The 16,882-nt window shown below is 50.3% G+C and overlaps 1 protein-coding gene across 3 annotated transcripts in view; it reads right to left on the minus strand.

Annotated features, from left to right (window-relative positions):
- Window positions 1–16,882, minus strand: part of LOC127066706 (probable nuclear hormone receptor HR38) — a 34,489-nt gene that overhangs the window by 4,572 nt on the left and 13,035 nt on the right. For 2 of the 3 annotated variants that reach the window (XM_051000746.1, XM_051000744.1), the window contains exons 2-8: window positions 3,876–4,150; window positions 2,375–2,613; window positions 1,717–2,259; window positions 1,210–1,579; window positions 794–1,102; window positions 324–558; window positions 1–71 (exon numbers count right to left, since the gene is read on the minus strand). The exon at window positions 1–71 is cut by the window's left edge and continues 4,572 nt beyond it. In XM_051000746.1, the coding sequence (XP_050856703.1) occupies window positions 1–71; window positions 324–558; window positions 794–1,102; window positions 1,210–1,579; window positions 1,717–2,259; window positions 2,375–2,613; window positions 3,876–4,150 (2,042 nt within the window). Of the gene's footprint in view, window positions 72–323; window positions 559–793; window positions 1,103–1,209; window positions 1,580–1,716; window positions 2,260–2,374; window positions 2,614–3,875; window positions 4,151–4,682; window positions 12,795–16,882 lie in introns of those variants that run through there. The other variant, XM_051000747.1, reaches the window with a different exon arrangement.

A 16,882-nucleotide genomic window follows, 5' to 3' on the forward strand; every position in this document is an offset into this window, starting at 1 on the left:
GTCGCGCAACGACGAGATGATCTTCATTTGCAGTTGCTCCATGCGATGCGGCTCCTTCAGGCCGTACCTCTCTGAAAACGAAAATTTGACGGATCCGTTGAAAGTAGGAAAGGTTGGTATCCTAGGTAGAATCCGAAACTAGGAACGGAGTCATTTCGTGCGGGTGGATTCTCGACGTACGTCGACACATCGCGTGCCGCGCGGAGTCAGACGATAACCGATCGGCCGGATCGATAAATAATTGATCGGCTATCTACGTCGAGTCGAGAATAACCAATGACAGCCGGATAAGGAGAAGTCAAAGACGAACCGAGACTACTCACCGGTAATCAGGGTAAGAGCGCAAAGACAGGCGAACGCGCTAATGTCGACGTCCAACCCGTGAAGAGACTTGCAGAACTCGAGAATGCTGTGGAGCCAGTCGCCGAAGCTACGTTGGCACTGTTCGAGAGCTAGGACGACTCCGTTGCAGAATGTCAACTTTGTATCCTCGGGTTTCGTACGGTAAGCCAACCTGAGGACGAAGAGTTCCAGGCTGGCCGATTGGAACAACAATTCCTGCGAGAAAAGAAAAAGAGAAACATTGCTGTGCGGAGCGTTCGGCGGTCGGTACTACTGTAACGGATGACGCGTGAGATGGGAAACTCGTAGACGACTCGAACGAGCACGACTCTTATCGTCGAAACGAGGCGGACGCTCGTCGAGAATGACCTTTTAGAAAATGTACGAGCTTATCGATCTTCGTCGTCTTCGAGCACGAGTACGATGCACATAGTCGAGGACGATCGCTCACCTGATCCTCTCGTGCCAGGTCCGTAAAGCCAGGTATTTTGTCGGCAAAATTTCTGATCACATCGATCGAGGTGGTTAACAGACTGTAGAATTGTTGAATTTTTTCAGCCTCGGTGACGGACAAATCTCCGGGTCTCGATTGCCTGTACTGCGAGTAATCGAGATTCATTCTATCCGGCGTCGTGTCTAAATGAGCTCGAACCAAAGCCGTGATCAAGGATACCGGCGGACTCGGCGGCGATTCCTGCGGTGATTTCGGCTTCGAAGGCAATCTTCCGCGACGGCCCTTCAAAGAGTCCGTCCTAACGACCTGTCGAACGAACGCTTAGTACCTATCGTCTTCTCGAAGGTCACGGAGGGGTCCGTGAAGGAGGAGGAGCAAGAGGAAGAAGCAGGAGAAGAAGAAGATCGACTTACTTCTTTCACCATGCCGACCATGAGACACTTTTGGAAGCGACAGAATTGGCAACGATTTCGGCGACGCTTGTCGACCGGACAAGCTTTCTCGGCGAGGCAAACGTATTTGGAACCCTTTTGGACCGTCCTCTTAAAGAAACCTTTGCAGCCTTCGCACGTACGCACGCCGTAGTGCTGACACGCTGCCGTGTCCCCGCAAACGGCGCACAACTGGCTCGGGCTTGGCGGTGCACGTTCACCGGTAGTGCCGCTTCCGGACGACGGTGAACTGACCGAACTCCCGGTACTCGCTGTGCTCGCGGTGCTGGCTATGCTAGCGATGCTCGCGTTACCACCCCCGCGTGCCTTGGGAGACTCGTTGCTGCCACTACTGTCGATGTCAATCAAAAACGGTTCGATAACTTTTCTCACTCGTTACTACTTGAAAGTATGTCAAACGATATGTATATATATGTATATATATATATGCAGACGTTCGAGGATCGCTCCTTTTCTCGGAATAATTACCTCGCTGATTCCGACCTTTGAGTCGGCAAAGACGCTCTTCGCGAACGCGGAGGACCGACGACGATGTTTTCGATGTTTGGACATATGTCCGTTGGAGGAACCGGTACCGACACCGTGGAACCACCGGTGATGGTAGGCGCTTGACCGTACACCATAGGCACGGTCACCGCTACTCCGTAAGGTGAATCTTGCCGATGACTCGACGGCGACGGCATCGCCGCGGTAGGCGTCGGTGCCGATTCCGTCGAAAAATAGCCTTGATGGTGATGATGGTGTTGTTGCGGTTGAGGCTGTTGTTGTTGTTGCTGATGATGCTGGGGATGGTGATGGTGGTGTTGCGGCTGCTGATGAGGTTGCTGTTGGTTGTGGTGCTCGTGATAGGAGACGGCCGGTGTGAAATCGGTGGAATAGTGACCAGTGCCGCAGGAATATACCGAATTGTCGTAACAGTCGTCGTCCATCTTGATGCCGAGACCCTGGAGTTCCTGTCTGGTATATCGTTGCACCGTGTAGGTCTCTTGGAAGCTCGGCAATGGCGTGGGACTATAATAGAGTATCGTTCTGTTTTGGGGACCGCTTGGACCACTCATTTTCTTGGGTCTTGGAGTCGATTCGATTATACACGCACGCGGATCATAAATACTCAGAAAAATAATACCTCAGCGAATCTGCTTGAATTTCTTCGGGGAGGGGTGGTGGCGGAGGAGGAGGTTGCGCCGTTTGATGATGAACGCTTTGCTGCGGTTGAGCCGGCTCATCGCTCGTCGGCACACCCTGCGGATTACCCAGCTGCAACTCCGGAAATGGATCCAGCTCCTCCGGCAGACTTCCGGCATCCGCGGAATCCGTGTAGGGAGCGCTCAACAAATCCGCGAAACTGCTGCATCCAAATGGACTCTGAAATTTAAACAATATTCGCGTGCGATATATTTATTTGAACGTTTCGAGAAAGAGAACCGAGCCTAAAATCGACCCGAGGGCCTTTGGTTTCGCTATCTTTGCCGAAAAGTATCGCGCTCGTCTAAACAAAGTCGTTCCAGCGATAGGTCCAAGTTACCAACTGCAAGTTTCGTTGAAGCGCGATTACACTTCGCCGAGACATCGATGTACGCAATCGAGGTGCGCAGCTAGAATGTTCCGAGAGACCGAACAGTATCGCGTGTTGCCTAGAACCTGGCGTTCGATAGAGTCGATCAACCTTTCTTCTTTCGAAGGCGAGTAAATAAAACAAGGAGCGGTCGTTCTCTTATCCGCGTATTTAAAGATTATTTTCATAAACATCCACGATGTACTCGACTGAGAGTAATATTCAGAAAAGAGCGATCGATTAAAAATACCTTTTTAGCTCAACTTTGATCATTTCGACCCGCATTATTTTTTTCTCGTCCAAAAGCTATTTCTGTTCGCATTTCGAAAAGGAAATTTTCGCAAGAGGAAAAAATGTAAGATCCAAAAAAAGGAAAGGAACGATAGAAATGGAGAAAGAAAGGCAAAGTAGAGAGGCCTAGATCGGAGGTTGCAGTAAAAGTATAAAGAATTAGAATATTCAATTTGAGTCGACCGTTCTGGCTGACATTTTGCTCATCGCTCCCTCGAGAGAGGGAGAAAGAGAGAGAGGCACCGCAAAACCCGCGTCCTTCGCAGAAGAGCCTTTTAAAGGGCTCCTCGACGCTAAAACCGACTTTAGCCCGCTAATTTCGAGCACGGTTCTTCGCCTCGAGATCGCTCATCGAGTTAATTGCGCGTAAAGCCTTTTCATACGGAGAAAAGAAAGGAAGAAGGAAACGAGTAGGATAACGTAGGTGAGTCCGAATGCAGATTACGATAGTGGGTTGGAATGCAGACGGAACGCGATGCTAACCAGTCGAGGATCGAGACGTTGAAAACGCGAGGTGGATGATCCTGATCCCGGTTCTTGAACCGTTATGTACGAGCGCATAAGATATCGCAAACTTCGTTTTATCTCTTCTAAAAATATAATCGTTTTAAGGTTCAAATCAAAAAGAGAAAATTAATGACAAAGATAGCTGTCGGAGAATGTTTCAATATTTAGACGATATCGGATCGATATCTATTCATATATTGCTTTTCGATTTCAGGAGAACGTCAAAGTTGGATTAACGAAAGATAGACTTTCGAACGTATAGTAATTAACCCACCTGTGTTTGGAGCAGAAGCATACTTGAGGCGACTGTGAAGGCCGTCGTGGTCGTAGTGATCGAGGAGTGATTTGTGCAACCGAGAACCGGAACGGTAGCTGTTGCCTGTCGTTGCTGCTGTCGCTGCCGATGCGACTGCTGCTGCTGCTGCTGCTGCTGCTGCTGCTGCTGCTGCTGCTGCTGTTGCTGCTGCTCTATCTCGTTTCGAGTAACGGCTACCGCACGTTGGCTACCGTTGCTGTTGTCGCTGTCGCCGTTCGGCGAATGCAACTGCCCTGCAATGCGAAAATACAAGAAATTCTGTAAATATTCCCTATCTCGTACTCCCTTTCATACGCCATCGGAAATTCCCTCGTTTTTCGTCAAAGACAAAATCAATCAATCTGATTCTCCTACACGTTTTTCATCGTTCGACATTGAAACGAATCGAACGATGGAAAAATGGGTCACGCGCATTGTACACCTGGCGTGTTGGTAGAAAAAGAAGAAAATAGACGCTCGCATTGATGCGACGTTATACGTCGGGAAAAAGTTTCTAAAGTTTAATTTCAAACGCGATATCGATGTCGGATGTTCAGCGAGACACGCGTTCCATTATCGTGCCGTGCCGTTTATTGGTTTTAATCTTTCCGTATTTTCGTATCTCGCCTAGACGCATACACACACACACACACACACACACACACACGCGCGCGCGTATGTATGCATATATATGTATGTACATGCATTATCCAAGAGAAGAAAATGCTCTACTCGAAAACGAATCGCGTTTTATGTGCGCGTAATGATATGCGGGTAAGTACGTACAATATCTTCGATACGGTGAGTGACCGTCGTCCATGACGATCATTTCTGCCCAGAAGAAACCAGAAACGAGTAGAAAAAACGTTTCAACATTCGCGAAGGATACGAGCGGAACGTTGGAATTTTAGGAAATAAAATATTTCGAAGAGGAGAGCGATCTCTAACGGGCCAAGGATGCCGGCCCTGTTGCTGGCCCCGCGGCTAACCGTACAACCGAATTTCGAGAACCACTTTCACTTGCTCTCGGATTCTTCCTAATTTTCGTGCCTCCTTCGAAAATCTCTTCCTGTCGCGCGTCCAAGGACGAGCGCGATATCAGGAGGACGTTCTTCTCTTTGTCGACTGAGGCCTTCGACGCCGACGCCTCTTCCTATATAGGGTCGCATCGGCACCCCCAGGGAGACATGAAATCGTTGGCATTTAAAATACTACCACCCCGTTCTATAGACGCAACCCGGCGAAGGCCCCACCGTGATTATTATTGCGCGATATTATCTCGAGGGATGGTCGACGGTTCTATCTACTTATCGTGTTTCCATTTTTCTCATAACTTTCCAACGTTTTTAGATCCTTCGATCGTTTTCGACTACAGCACGGAAATACGTCTTAGCGACCACGTCTCGAGTATTCGCGCGTTCGGAAAACGCGTTAAACGTTATTGAGAATGATGTAAAGCGTTATAACCACGTAATCGGATACGACGACAGCCGGACGAATTCCTCTCCCTTCCGAAACTAGCATAGCACATCGAGATAGGCGATCACGATACCCTCGCCCCGTGACTTTTTACCCGTTGGTAAAACACTTTGAAACGCTCTCGAGCTAAGTCGCGAGAGATCTCATCGTGGAGGACATCGATTTAAAAGGGGGGACGTTTAAATTGCCGAGACGATTAGGGACGATAGCGTCACGGTTATTGCAAATTAAAAGAACGTCGACGAGGGAGGTGGGACCGAGCGTATTTATCTCGCGCTCCCCACCTCTAAACATATAGAATCCCATTATTATGTGTCTCGTTAACGAATCCGTTAGAGATCGAACTTTTCTCTAGTCCGTTCGAGGAGTCGTCGTTTACCGTGCGCTCATCGAGATTTGAGGACATTTCGCTCGGTTCGGACTACGCGTCTATCCGTCGAAACGTAGGTAGAAGAGGGAGAGGAGAGAGAGAGAGGTAACGATATCGCGACGGCGATACGTAAGTAAGTAAAGTGCTTGCGTTCCCCACCTACGTAGGAGAGCGTTTAGTCGGCTGCACCTGAACAGGTTGCACGTGCAAGAAGAAAGAACGTGGCTGTCCTCCGAGCCCGCTCGGTTCGGCTCGGCTCGGCACGGCTCGGCTCTTTCTCGGCCGACGTAGGCAGGGTAAAGGCAGAGGAGAGGACAGGGTAGGGTGTCGAGCGGCAAGAGAAAGAGTAGGGTTTGCCGAACAGCGTGTGCCAAGTGGATTACTGCGGTCCACGCGTCCCTCCCACGAACCACGCCTCTCCACGTGCCGCGGTACGATCGCCACCGTCGTCGTCGCGTGCACACCCGGCTCCTCTCCCATCCTTCGACCCTACCCTGCTTCGTCCCTATCGTCGGCACCCTTTCGCCGGAGGTTTCCTTCGCCTCTCCTGAACGTCCGAGTTAATTCATTGGGAAGGTGCCCGATGTACCTGCCGGATGGAAAGTACAGTTGCCTATCGCGACGATCGACGACTCGAAAATTAACTATCGAAAGTAAAACTAACTATGATAGTCGACGTTTCGTTTGATATCGCTCGTAAAATCGAACGTTAGCGAAGGCGAAGAGACGTTTCCTCTAAAAATAGTCGCGTCTAACGACACACGGTCGGGAGAGCGCGTGGCCTTTGATTTCGCGGCGTAGGACGTAAAGCGTGCCTTTTAACGAGCGATTCTTCGACCGGCCGATACTCCTTTCTTCTTGCCAGGAGGCGGTATAAACATCGAAGAGGCGAGAGATAAATTCCAACGAGTTATACGTGTTTCTCTCTCTCTCTCTCTCTCGCGCGCGCGCGAAGCTTTTCCACTTTTCAACAAAGCCGGCAGAACGTTGGAACTTTCTTTGGAAGAAAACGCTTAGCATTCGCGATCGACCCGTCTCGTATGCAGGCACACCTAAGCGAGGCGCGCGCTCCTACCTGCGTGAGAGAAAGTGGGACCCGGTCTCGGTGCGTCGTACCCGCAAGACGCGTAATCGCGTGCGAGTACGAGCTCGACGACGACGCGTGTCTTCGACCGAAGCTCTCGTCTGGGCCTGGAGACCCGACACGGTCTCGACTCGGTCTCGACTCGGTCTCGACTCGGTCTCGACTCGGTCTCGACTCGGCCTCGACTTCTCGCCCACACGCGAGAAACGGTTTCCGGAACGGGCTTCGTACGCTCCAGAGACTCCGGTCGAACGATCATAATTAACCCTTTCACCGCTAAGTAAGAGATATTCCTGAAATCTTCTCGCTATCTATCCTTTTCCTTCTCGTTCCTTTTCGGCCATCCGCTAACGAGTTCTCCGCTTCGGAGTCTCTCCAATTATCCCTATCGACGTTGAATTATTTTCTTACGCGAATTATCGGACGTACCTCCCGATACGAAGGAACACCTTTCGGTGATTCGAGCTCGCGCTCGCTGTTATTCTCCTTCGTTATTTATGCGTCCGTGTATCGTCGCTTCGATGCCGCTGCCATTCGTAACTTTCCTCCGAGACATTACCGAGCTGGTGGAATAGATAGCGAGCATCGAATAAAAATTCTCTCGAATAAACGAGGAGAAGAAGAAGGCGTCGCCGTTCGTTATCCCAATGAAAAGGATATTATTTTGAAAGTCGCCGATTTCGCGTCCCACCGATTTAAAAAGCCGTATTGATATACGAGCGGCATGCGCGGCGCAACGGGCTGCTTTCACTTTAATTAAATTTTGTCCAAGATTAATGTTATCGCAGTTTGTGTCAATGGCCGGTGGACATGTTTTCGGGAGATTCACACGACGTATCGAGGCGTCTTCGAAAAGAAAAAAAAAAAGATAAAAAAGAAAACAAAAAAGAGAAAAAGAACATATCCTTTTCTGTTAAAACATCTCCGAGCGTATGCAGAACGCTCTTGACCATTCGTCATTTTTCTTCCCGCGATACTTTCTTTCGCGCACGAGATATCGCTCGAGGCGAAATTTCTAGGGCGTCAAAAACGAGCTTCGTCCTGAAATAATACTCGGCGAACGATTCGTCGAACGTCCGATAACGCGCGTTATTCTATTCGCATTAACGTGACGTCTTCATCGTGTTCGTTTCTCTAACGATCGCGGAAATGCTTCTTATAGATGAATAAAAGATAAATATTATAGTAGCACGCGCGTCGCTCTTTCCTACGGTGTACGGAATGAATCGTGACGCCGAGTACGATAATCGCCGATTTCTCTCTCTCCTTCCTCTCTCTCTCTCTCTCTCCCCCTCTCTCGTAGGCTTAAATAGATATCGGCGAGTACGATATACACGTGTATCTAAGTGGAATTAAGGAAGGCGCGAGCGGACAAAGTTCCGTTAAAGCGATTGTTCCCACGGCGGAAAGGACGATCTAAGAAAGCGATCCTGGTGTTGCTGCGCCAAGAGCGAAAGAGAAGCAGAGATAGAAAGTGGGAGGGCGAGAGAGAGAGAGAGAGAGAGAAATGAAGAGAAAGAAGGAAAAGAGAAGGAGCAGCACGAGTCGTGGCGCCCGATAATGTTCGCGCACGTTTCCAAAGCTTTTATAGGTCTGTGTGTATGTACGCATTCTACGTACACGTGTGTGTGTGCAGGCTTTCCAGCTGCGAGCGAGCAAAGAGGCAAATCGCTGTGGGTGAATGCAACCAAGTTGCTAGGACGGATTAGAGTGCGATGCATACTGTCGAAGGAGGTGAAAGAAGAGAGCCGCCGCGTCGGTGGCAGCAAGAGAACGAAGATGGCGGAGGAGGTGGAGGAGGAGGACACGGAGAGACGCTTGCGACACGCAGTAGGCCTGATGGGTAGGTAGGTAGTTGGGTAGGTAGGTAGGTAGGTTGGTTGGTACCTATATCGCCCCCTGACCCCGAATAACTACCGTGAGACCGACTTAGCTCCGGCCTGGAGCACTCTCCTTTGCACTCTCCTTTGCACTCTCCGCCACCTCCGCGACGAACAAGTGGAAGGGTATGTATGACACGGGAGAAGGGAAAAATCTCACGAGATGGGTGCAGCGAGACCCAATCAATTTTTTTCTTTCGCCCTCCGATTTATCTCCGCTCTTCGAGACGATTAATTAGATCAATGGATATAATATAGGTACATGTAACGAACATAACTACGAAACGAACCCCGAGCTTTTCATTTTCATTATTTTTATCATCTTCCCCTCGACCCTTTGCTTCACAGAACGATCCAAGATGTACGAGGAATTACTGTTCTCTGGCGCGATTCGAATTTATATGCATCGTGCTCGAACTCGAATCGTCTTATCTTTTACAAGACTCTTCGATCGGCCTGCGTGCGCGAGAGGAAGACAGAGAGAGAGAGAGAGGGTGATGTAATTTCTGATACGCGCTTCAGCCCGGAAATAAATTCTCTCGCGACGCTTTTTGCGTCCACGTATTTCGTATCTCTTTCAATGTACGCCGAACAACGACAGAGACTTTCGGTACGCGTTAAACGATAAGTCGTTAATAAGTAGGAAAGAAAAATTAAGTAAAATTATGCAACGCGAGCGTCAACCGGTGGCGATGCTAGAAAAGAGAGTTGTGTGTGCGCGTTTATGCGTCTGTATCCACGTATATTTTTACAGATCTAATGGCTTCCCGATATCCCGATTGCCGATCCTGTAATAAGAGAAAGTGCGGTACATATCTATATAGACATAATGCCGCATTTCGCACTCGACGTAATTAAATAAACGACGTCGCGCATTTCCTGCGGACGGACGCGAACTTTGAGGAGGAACGAAGCGATACGTCCGTCGATCAAGGATTCGAATATCGGAACGAAAAAAAAGAAGAGAAAGAGACGTATCGAACTTCGAAGGCTTTGGAGAAAGAAGAGAAACTTTTGTCGAGCTATCGAAAACGACGCGAAGGCGATAACCATCGGAAAGGGGCCGTGCATCAAGGCGAAAGTCTAGCCGTAAATCTTTCGAAGGAAATCCTCTCCTCCTCGGTCGTACTCGCTAGTAGAGGCCGTCTCGGAAGATCTTTACTACTCGACGACGACGACGACGACGACGCGATCGTTGCCGTTGCCGAGATTCGGACGTTCTCGAACGACGATAAATTATCGATCAACCATAAAGAGGAAAATAAGCGCGTTGGACGAGCATGCCGGTGATAAATCATACGAAAAGTTTTCAAGTAAGAACAAGAGACAAAGAGAGACATCCTTTATCGTCCCTTTCTCTCTTTCCATTTGCCTGTAAGAGCGATACTTGTTTCGTCTTCTCCAACGCGTTGAACGCTTGAATTCCTAAGCTGAAAGACTAGGCAAATAGAAATCTCCGGAGCGAGGTACTACCGGTGCAATTATATTCCTGGTAACATTGTCTTGCGAAATTCGCAATTTCGTCATTGAGTAGGCGAACCAGAGGACGCGATGGGCATAGCAGACGTTAACGGAGTAGAGGAGAGATAGATAGATAGATAGAGAGAGAGAGAGAGAGAGAGAGAGAGAGAGAGTATCTCCATCAATATTTTTAGAAACGGTAAGAAGAATCCGTTTGAAGAAACGATCCGAGAAGCAAGATGGCTGGTGTCGAGGTCGGCTCCACCCACGCTTCGATCTTCGCATGCGTGTTCCACGGACGAGTATCGATTGCTCGGTCCCTTTTTAAGAAGGTCGGAGAGAAGGACCGAAGCGAAGGAACGGGGCTAGGATCAACGACGTCGCGCTTCGACGGGCGTCGAGCTCACCGCCCGATCTGCCCTTTCTCCCGGCCTTTATCGTATTCCACGAGGATATTTCGTTTCGAACGACTCTCCGAAGGATGGACAAATTTTACAAAAAAGGGAAGAAGCAGCGAGATCGAGGTAAAGGATTAGAACGGAGCGAGGAAGGTGCGAGACGCGCAAGCGATTCCCATGTCGTTGAATCATAGTAGAGGCCGTGTAAGCGTTTACGGGTACACTCGTCGTTCCTCCTTAATTCGCGTTTTACGAGTCTCTCGCTCGCACGCGCATACGGGTGAACGTGGTAGAAAGTCCACGCACATAAATCTGAGAGATCGCCGGTCAACTTTTACAAGATGAACACGTAAGATCCTCGGCAATTATTCGTACTCGAATCTAGCAAAAAGAGCAAGAGGGAAGCGGAGGAACGATGAAGGAGCTAAAGAGAACGTATCCGAGAGAACTTTTGCCACGCGAGAGAAGGGAAGAAAGAGGAGAGGAAGGAAAAAAAGGAGCGAACGCGAACGCGAAGACGAGGAGGACGCATCCTGCAAAACGCGTCGGATAGTTATGCAAGAGGCCACGTTTGGCGCGTCCGCAACACGGGCAGGTTCGACCGGTCTTAATTGCAATCGTCCTGCCGGACGACTTTGCTACGAAAACTAGTTGGTTCGGGCGTAGAAACGACGCGACGGCTCGTTTAACGACCAATCGGTATATCTCTGTCCCCTTCGATCTCCTCGCGAATATCGTCAATCGACGATGCAAATTCCGCAAACTTTTTCGATCGTTTTCCGAGGGAACTCGGAGCTCCCTCGATCGTTCCGACGTGCACGATCGACGAGAAATGGCATCGTAAGATATAAGTCGAAACCGACGCGTTCGTAGAGGACTCCTGTCGTCGAGACAAAGTACCTTAAGGTCGAATTTTAATCGGTCCGTTCAGGCGAATTGGCGTGGATGCTCGAGGCCTGCGAGAAACGTCGATGCTCCGACGTTCGTCTTCGCCGGACGTTTGTTCGTTGGCAGGCGGACGGCGCGTCGAATCGTCGACTATGGGATAGCGGTAGAAAGGACGATCGGTGACTACTTTCATCGAAATCGTATGCGAGCCATGGCGGATCTCTAATCGAGCGATGACGCCGCATCGGAGAGATTCGAAGGAGGAACGATGACTCGATCCGCCTCGCTTCTTTGCTCGCGAGTGAAATTAGCTTGCAAGGATCGAAAGAAACGTGTGACAGGTGTTAAACGTAAAGAAACTTCGAGATCCGTGGGTCGACGGAGAACGGCGATCGCTCGCGGTAGACACGAATTGGGCCGCTAAACGGGCCGCGCCGCGTCGCACGGTAACTCGATATTAATACAAGAGCACAAACAATGTCCGGCTACGCTTTGGAATGTCTCGGCGATTACTCATGGCACGTGCTCGGAGCGTTTATCTCGGCGTCGATCGTGCACCTCTCCCGCGAAAGTTCCGAACCGTAAATTGCACCATCGATTACGTCGTCGCGTAGGTTCTCGCGCGAGGAGTACAGCGCTCTTTACTAGTCGTACAGCGAACGTACCCCCGTCGTTTCCGATTCGCTTCGATTCGCGTTAATCGTTCTTCCTTGCCGAACGATTACTAACGTTTACGAAAAAGCGGCGATCGTTCCCTTGGACGTCGGACGAGTTTATTCGATCACGAGAAGGTAACGCCTCCGCTAGTGTTCTCACGTTTATCCTACGTTTATCCGAAGGTAACGCCGCGCGTCGTAGTTTCAAGGCAAGTGTAAGTAACGGTAAATAGTGCGAGTATTAAAAGATTCCCGGTAGCAAGAGAGATAGACGGACAAGCAGATAGATAGATGGATAGACAGATATACGTATAGAGAGAGAGAAACGTTTCCCCGGGTTTAAGATTTCTCTTTTATCGATATGGAGGATAGGGAACGCTGACGACAGCTGGAGTCATCTGCCTTTCGTTCCGCTGCCTGGGAAAAATCGAGAAGGTCGGTGCGTTCCAAGGACGAAAGGTAGAGAGTCATCGGCGAGGACGATCATTTTCTCGGCTCGATCTGATACTGCACTTCTGCCTTTTTTCTTTAGTTCTCGTGACATCAACGGTGCGTCAGCCAACGTCGCGCTGGTTCGCGTTAAAAGATTCTCATCGAACGGTCGGATCGATGAGAACTCGCGGTATGCGATTGCTCGATCGCGTAAAATAATCTCGGCTCGCTCTTTTGCCATCTCGAAAACTGTCTCCGAAAAGGATCGTTCGAGATAAAGAAAAAAAAAAAAAAAAAAAAAACAGTTGAAATGACTCGGAACTTGGCTCGCTCGAAGATCGCATACCGACGATTTCGAACGACTTATCGAGCATCTTAACGAATCTTACGGAATCCTCGAGCGATGAGTATCTCCTTTCGCGGTGGGCAACTGAGTATAAATGAATACGACCGAGAGAAAAATGAAAGACGAATCGCGCGTCTAGCACCTTGCAGTCAGCTGCCGCGAGTTGGCACCGGCTAACTTCTCGACGCGTTAGAGGAGAAAGGATCTATAGGGGTCACCGCATCCGTGCGAGACCGTGCGAATGGATAATCGCCGATTAATAAGGTCGGTTAGGGCTACGATCTACGCCCGAGCGAGGAGGAACTTTCGGGAAGGACTCGATTAATTCCACTTTCGCGACGTTCTCGATTACGCGAAGAAGAAACGCGAGACAACGTCTCCGAAAGAAAGCGAATCTACGACGGAAGAACGCTTTGGCAAATAAAGTAGATCTTTGTAAAGCTGTTGACACTTGAAACGTATTCGCCCTGAGAATATCTCGAGTTTGTCCGGAACATAAATTTTTCCGAACAAAGTATCGCCTATAGAAACGAAGATGACGAGAACGGAAGGGAGAGGCGCGCACACGGTGCCGTGAAAATAGATTCGTTAATTCCGAGTTACGAAGAAGTTTCGGTCGGAAAGCACTCGCATTTCATCAATCTTTCAGCCGTGCAGAGTCTATTTTAGCGATCGCTCTTCGTTTTGCGCCGGAATCGACGTTTTCGTAGTCATTAAACATTCCGTCATACTCGTATATAGAATTTCCTGGCGCGCTTCCCTCCCTTTAATCCGCGTCGTAGCGTCTACTCGACGTAAAGACGTTGAGAATGAAACGATATCGCGCCGGCCGGGAAGACGATAAGAAACATTGTCGCCTGTCGAGATTTCGAATGAAATATTCATCAAGTTTTGTCAGCTATCGTTGACGCGAACTTTCGAAAATCTAATCTTTGGACGTGCGGCCGAGTCGATCGATCGAGCCGCGAGAGAAGAAGGATCGCCGAAGGATCAGAAGCGTCGCTTTCGACTTACGACCATAAACGCGCGATTCAAATGTTTCTGGAAACCGCGAGTGCGAGCACGCGTTGCGAAACTAATCCTGACACTGAACGCAACGGCCAGGGAAATAGACTTTCACGAGACCGCGAGCGGACGAGGATAGTCGTCAAATAAGGTCGTAAGCGATAACGCGCCGATGTACGATCGTCCAAATAAGAGATACGTCGGCGCGGAGGTGGAATTATCGCTCGTGTCCGTAAACTTTCACGGACGGCTCCGAGACGCACCGTGTATACTCACCGCGCGAGCGTATCTTCGTCGAGCGTATTTCGTAAGACGGGTAGCGTCGATCGCGCACGCTCGATTGAGCGATCACCGCGCGATCGGACGTTCGCCGCTTTTTGTCGAGCTCGACTCCGACTTTGGCCTATTCCTATTCGATGCACCAATGCTATATCGCGGATTAAACGAGCCGTCCAAAGATTTATTCGCTTGTAATTTCATTATAAAACGATCTACGCCATATCGGTCTGCTGCTTGCAAAAAGCTAAGACCGGGCTCTTGACAGTCTCGGTCGTGCATCGAGGATGACTCGCCGGACGACTCGGAGCACGTTTCGCGGCTGGAGGGTCCGTAAAAAGATTCCAGACGGATCGCGTCTTTTAGTAGTCGGCACGAGCGTTATCGGCGTTTCCACGAATTTGAATCGGACCGACGAATCTCGGACGTCTCGTCCAGCGAACGGCCATTCGCTAAAAAAAGAGAGAAGAGTCGTAGAAACGCCGGAGATTCCGGTCGGTAGAGCGATTTCGCGGTGGAAATCGAGTCGAGTAGGCGGGAGGACGTAATCGTAGGAATATCGTAATAGGTACCTTAATCCCATCTAGCTTTCTATACCGCCCGCGGCGAGTTTACTCGCGCGCAAACGCTTGCCGTATGGCGAGCGAATCGAGCCGGCAACCAAGGCGCGTTCGAAGGGCCGAACGTATCCCACCCGCCATTTATCCACATCGCGCTCGCTTCGTCGTTCCTTCCGTCTCGGTACCCCGCTCTTTCTCTTTTCACCTTTCCCTTCTTCTCTTCTTAGCCTCCTTTTACACGCACGCGTACACGCATGCGCCCGTGTACTCCTTTCCCGCGCTGCACCTACCCCTCCTCCTACCCCGTCCCGCACGAGCAAGTATCATCCGCACTTTCTTTCGCGTGATCCTCGACGATGATTCGGCAAGGAGTAATCTCCGATCTTCCTCCTCGCGTCCTACGTGCTTCCCGGAGATCTCGAATAGGATACTCGATCTTGATCGGACATTAAAACTCGAAATCTTTCCGATCTCCGTCGGCGAGGCGGACGGAAATGGACGGCTATAAGAATTTCTCCGTGGCTACCGATCGAGCCAACGATATTTTCGGCGAGATTCGTAGGACGAGAGGAGCGTTTAATCGAGGCTCCTAAATCCTCCAAACTACTTTCGCCGTTTAAACAACTTTCTAACTCTTGAAGCCTCTCGAGACGGCCAGCGATTGCCGCGGAGCGCGTTCGTCGCGAGCGATTCTCCTAGGCGAGATTTGTCGAAAAACGGAAGAAGAAACGGAGAGGAACGAGAAAGGGAGAGAAGAGTCTTCCTCGAAAGAAGGACTTTTACGAGGAAACGAGTCGCGAAACGAGGTGGGGGCCTGCCGTGGGCGAGACGGGGAGAGAGAGAGAGAGAGAGAGCGCGCGAGAACGACGTAACGAGATATTAAACGTTCCTGCAACCTCTCGAACGTGTTTGCTCACGTAACTCGTATTAATGATACGTTGAATCGCCACGAGGGAGTAATTACAGAGGGCGCCGATAGCATGCGAGAGGTAAACGGCGTATTCGTGGTACGTCGTCCGTGCACGCGGAATACGAAAATCCTTTTCTCCTCGAGTCGAGGCGTACGCAACGTAGGCCCGAAGGTTCGCCCGTACTTGAGAATGGCGAAGGCTGACGAAAAGGCTACCGACGAAAAGAATTTTCGACGACAGCGTCGATCCGTTGCTTTCGAGCGCGACACAATGAGACAATGAGAAAGAGCGATAGGTGGTAGTACAGACGGGTTCTCAACGGTAATAACAATTAGCACAAGTCCCCGAGAGACAATCGGTCGAGGAATTCTTGCGCTGTTCTATCCGAGGCAATAAGTGCACCGAGATAAAACATCCTGCGTTGGCGGGCAAATCGCAGTCACGGCTGTAATTATTACGCAAAGACGAGCGACGCACGTGTTCCTAACGGTAGTACCGAGATCGCGCGCGTACGAACCGTGACGCCGACATTTCGACTATCGGTCGTCTCGTTATCACGATCGTCTCTCCCGTAACGATAGCCTGCGCGATAGCCTTTCGATCGAGTCGACGTTTCGAATCTATCGCGATAAATACCTCAGTTGCGTCCCATATGTCGAATATCGTGCTCGGGGCGATGCGAGTCGACGGGATTGTACGTGGAGCCCGTCTTATCTCTCGTAATTATACTCCGGGCAGTGATACCGCGAAGAGATCGGCGGTGAACGCGTTGCGCGACGCCCGGGACCGTCGACAGGTCCGTTTGATTTCTTTGCTTTGGGAATCCTCTTCGAAAGGAAGGAAGAACGATCGGCCGAGTCAACCCGCGCGAGCGTACGGGCGCGCGCGCGGTGAAATTCTAATCGAGCGCGCCGCTCGAGTCGCCGCGAGAAGTCAATGGAGCGCGGTGGCTAAGTCAAAACCGGTTACGATCCACGTAATTGCTCGCGTGTAAATTTAGACGGGGCGAGAACGAGGCGAGAACGATACAGGAACCACTGCCGCCGTTCGTTCCCCGTCGCTTCGCTATGCCCCGTTGATCGCTTTTAAAAGAGCGGCGCGCGGCCCGCCGTCGCGGTCCTGCGCCGAACGGCCGCGACCAACGGGCGATCGCGAAGGTGTTTTCCGGACAGCGGAAAAGGCGACATCTTTGAAATATCCTTTGAATTATCCGGCGGGCGTATTAAAAATGTAACAGGGG

The sequence above is a fragment of the Vespula vulgaris genome, chromosome 10 (assembly GCF_905475345.1).
Source record: "Vespula vulgaris chromosome 10, iyVesVulg1.1, whole genome shotgun sequence".
Taxonomy (NCBI): domain Eukaryota; kingdom Metazoa; phylum Arthropoda; class Insecta; order Hymenoptera; family Vespidae; genus Vespula; species Vespula vulgaris.